The sequence below is a fragment of the Triticum aestivum genome, chromosome 6D (assembly GCF_018294505.1).
Source record: "Triticum aestivum cultivar Chinese Spring chromosome 6D, IWGSC CS RefSeq v2.1, whole genome shotgun sequence".
Lineage (NCBI taxonomy): Eukaryota > Viridiplantae > Streptophyta > Magnoliopsida > Poales > Poaceae > Triticum > Triticum aestivum.
This window is the reverse complement of record NC_057811.1, coordinates 135,513,928-135,516,855: the sequence shown is the minus strand read 5'-3', so window position 1 is coordinate 135,516,855 and position 2,928 is coordinate 135,513,928. Positions and strand designations below refer to the sequence as shown.

The following is a 2,928-nucleotide window of genomic DNA, read 5'->3' as shown; positions in this document are numbered from 1 at the left end:
TATTGCCAAATGAAACCAGGGGTCCTATGGAGCTATCATTAGTGAGATCAAATCTAGATCAGCACCTTTCTCTTGTAATTTTACTCGAAGGTCATGAGGTTAATTTTAAAGCACATAGGTTAGCTAAATTTGCTATGTCCTTAGCTCAGGGGGCGCCATGTGTGGCTTGGCCAACCACATGACCAAGTTTGTATCCCACGTTCTATGGAATTTGAGTAATAAAATTGCTTTTCCCCTAAAAAAAATGAGATGGCCCAGCATAACCCTTGGTCCACCAAAGGCCCGTCATTCTTGTCACCGTATCATTTACGCCCAGCCCAACCCAACCCAACCCAACCCAATACTCCGGTGATTACCACCCAAACAAATCCCCCACCTCCTGTGCCATTCCATCCTCCCCTCCCCACCGAAGCCAACGACCAAACGAACCCTAGACTCCGAGCGCACGAGGAGAGAGAGAGGGAGATCTCCAAGGTCGCGGCCATGGCGATGCGTGCGCTGTACAACGAGATCCGCGCGATGAAGGTGCGCGAGGTGCCGGCGTACCTCAAGCCGCGCCTCACCTGGGCGAACGTGAAGAAGAGCACCGACCAGGCGGTGGACCGCTACATCGAGAAGTACATCGAGACCAGCTCGGCTGACCCGCTCTTCCACATCTGCTTCGGCGGCATGGCCTTCTCGTACCTCGTGGGCCTGCCCCAGGAGCGCCGCCACCTCGAGCACCTCGAGAAGCACGGCGGCCACTAGATCCGGATCCGCCTCGCGCAGGTGAGGGTTCTATTGTGTCATTTCCGTTTCCTGATCCGATCCGGTGGTGCGATGAGATGATTTTCCGGGGATTGAACCCCGTCTGCCTGACGATTGTCGTATGGTTTATAATTTAATTATAAGGTCGCATGGACGTGGCGTGCGGTAGGTTAGATGCAAAATGTTCTGGCGGGGTCTGTGAACTTGTTTGGTGAATTGGGTGATTGTTTGTATGAATTCTGGCTGTCGGGAACAATATTGTGGGGGCAATTGTGCATTTGAATCACTTGCGTAGTGGCAATTGATTGGTCTATATGACCGCCAATAGTGGAACTGTATGAGGATCTGAATGATCTTGGTGTTCTCTGTTTCACATCCATTTCATTCTGCCACTGATGCAAATTCTCAGGACATCCTTGAGCTTTACAAAGTTTGGCCACTTATATGGCTTGCACTTTTCTGTTATAGTTCTCGAATGGCAAAGGAAACTGTTGAATGACACATTTGTTGGGGATCATTTGTGATTATAGCTCGCACTGTGTGTTGCGTTGGCTATGCATAGTTTGAATCAAGTTAGTGCAGGCCATCTTTTTGTATCACCATTTTGTTCATTTATGAAGTTGCATAGCACCATATGATACTTCCAAATAACGGCGTAAGATCTATTAGCTGTATTCACCTTTTGCGTTAGTACGTTAGGTCAATGGTTATCAGATGACATGTCAGAAAAATGGTTTAGCAAACCGGTTTAATGTTCTGGTGAACTTCAAATGTGCATATGGATTTAAGTCCTTTTGAAGGCCTTTTGCAGAGTTTGACACTTTTGAGGAATGGAGTCATTATTCATTGACATGTGAAAGTCGTTTTGCTCCCTGTGGAAGTGACAACGACTTAAAAGTAGTTAAATTCCATGATAGCTTTGACAGAACCTTTCTTATAACTAAATTGTGTAGGAACAAAAGTGTGACTTACATTCTGTAAGCTAAGAACCTAAGACCTATGTACCCATCTAAGAAGATTGCAAATATAATTATTACGTATTGATACCAGCAAAAACAGCGGAAGGCTAAACCTGATGTTGCGCTAAGTGATATCGTGTGTACTACAGCAGTTATATGTTATGCGACACTATTGAGCTGTAAACATTTGCAATATTGTCTTTGTAAACATGTGCAATATAATAATTTTTTTTTTGGCATGAGATGTCTTCTGCACCCTTCAATTGTCCTCACCACCTTTATCTATGTTGTGCAGGAGAGCTTATCTACGGTTGATTCAGGATGGTGTTCTCCATTTTTCTTCTACTGATGGGCTACCTGGAGTTGATGTCTATTTGATGGCTGGTTTATTTTGTGTCGGAAGGCAGCAACGGACTGTCTAGTCCACTGTTATGTTCCTCCGTGTCCTGTCATAAGCAACTTCAAACTGGAAGTGCATGCATTGTGATTAAAAACATTTTCAGCGAATCGAGTACAAGTTCTTCGCAGTATACTCCCATCGATTTTGTGTCGATGGTTTTGCATTCTTGTGATGCCTTTTATGGTACATAACCTTGTCTTTCAGCTTTATCCATTGGGCTGTTTTTCCATATCAGTATTTTGCTTGAATGTCTGACACTGCAACCTTTCAACTTAGAAGCGTGTATACATCGATTCATGATGTTATGTGGTCTTTATGCTCTCCCACTGTTTGGCTGCCGGCGAGAAATCGTAAAATGTAACATAGCTGATGAAGGTAGAGTGACGAGGTTCGTAGGTTTTGCACTAGGGGGCTGTTTGGTTGCTACCCTTAGCCCGATTGCCTGGCCGGAGCTTTTGCCTGCATGCTGCCTGAGGTCTGTTTGGTTGATGCCCTGAGATTTTAGCCTGAAGATTCTTGCCTGTGCAAAGCTGCCTGTGTCAGGCCTAAGGAATTGGACGCCTGAGCATGGCTACTCTCCGCTGTTTGCTGCCTGAGTCACTCCATATAAAATATTGCTTTGAATGCAGCTCAGGCCAATCATGAGGCAAACACTGCCTGGTTCAGGCGTGGTTTCAAGCTATCAACCAAACACTGCTTTGAATGAGAGATGTGCCGGATCAGTCAATTTCTGATGCAATTTCAGGTCACCTTCAGGCAGGAGAAAAACTCAGGCATGTTGCTCAGGGTTGCAACCAAACAGCCCCTAGGACTTGGAACTCA

General features: G+C 45.5%; 1 protein-coding gene across 1 annotated transcript; it reads left to right on the top strand.

Moving 5' to 3' along the window:
- Window positions 1-298: 298 nt before the first annotated feature.
- LOC123144119 (uncharacterized) lies at window positions 299-2,236 on the top strand. Its single transcript, XM_044563147.1, has 2 exons — window positions 299-768; window positions 2,002-2,236. Exon 1 carries the CDS (start codon window positions 484-486, stop codon window positions 745-747), a length of 264 nt encoding a protein of 87 aa, XP_044419082.1. The 5' UTR covers window positions 299-483; the 3' UTR covers window positions 748-768; window positions 2,002-2,236.
- Window positions 2,237-2,928: the final 692 nt, after the last annotated feature.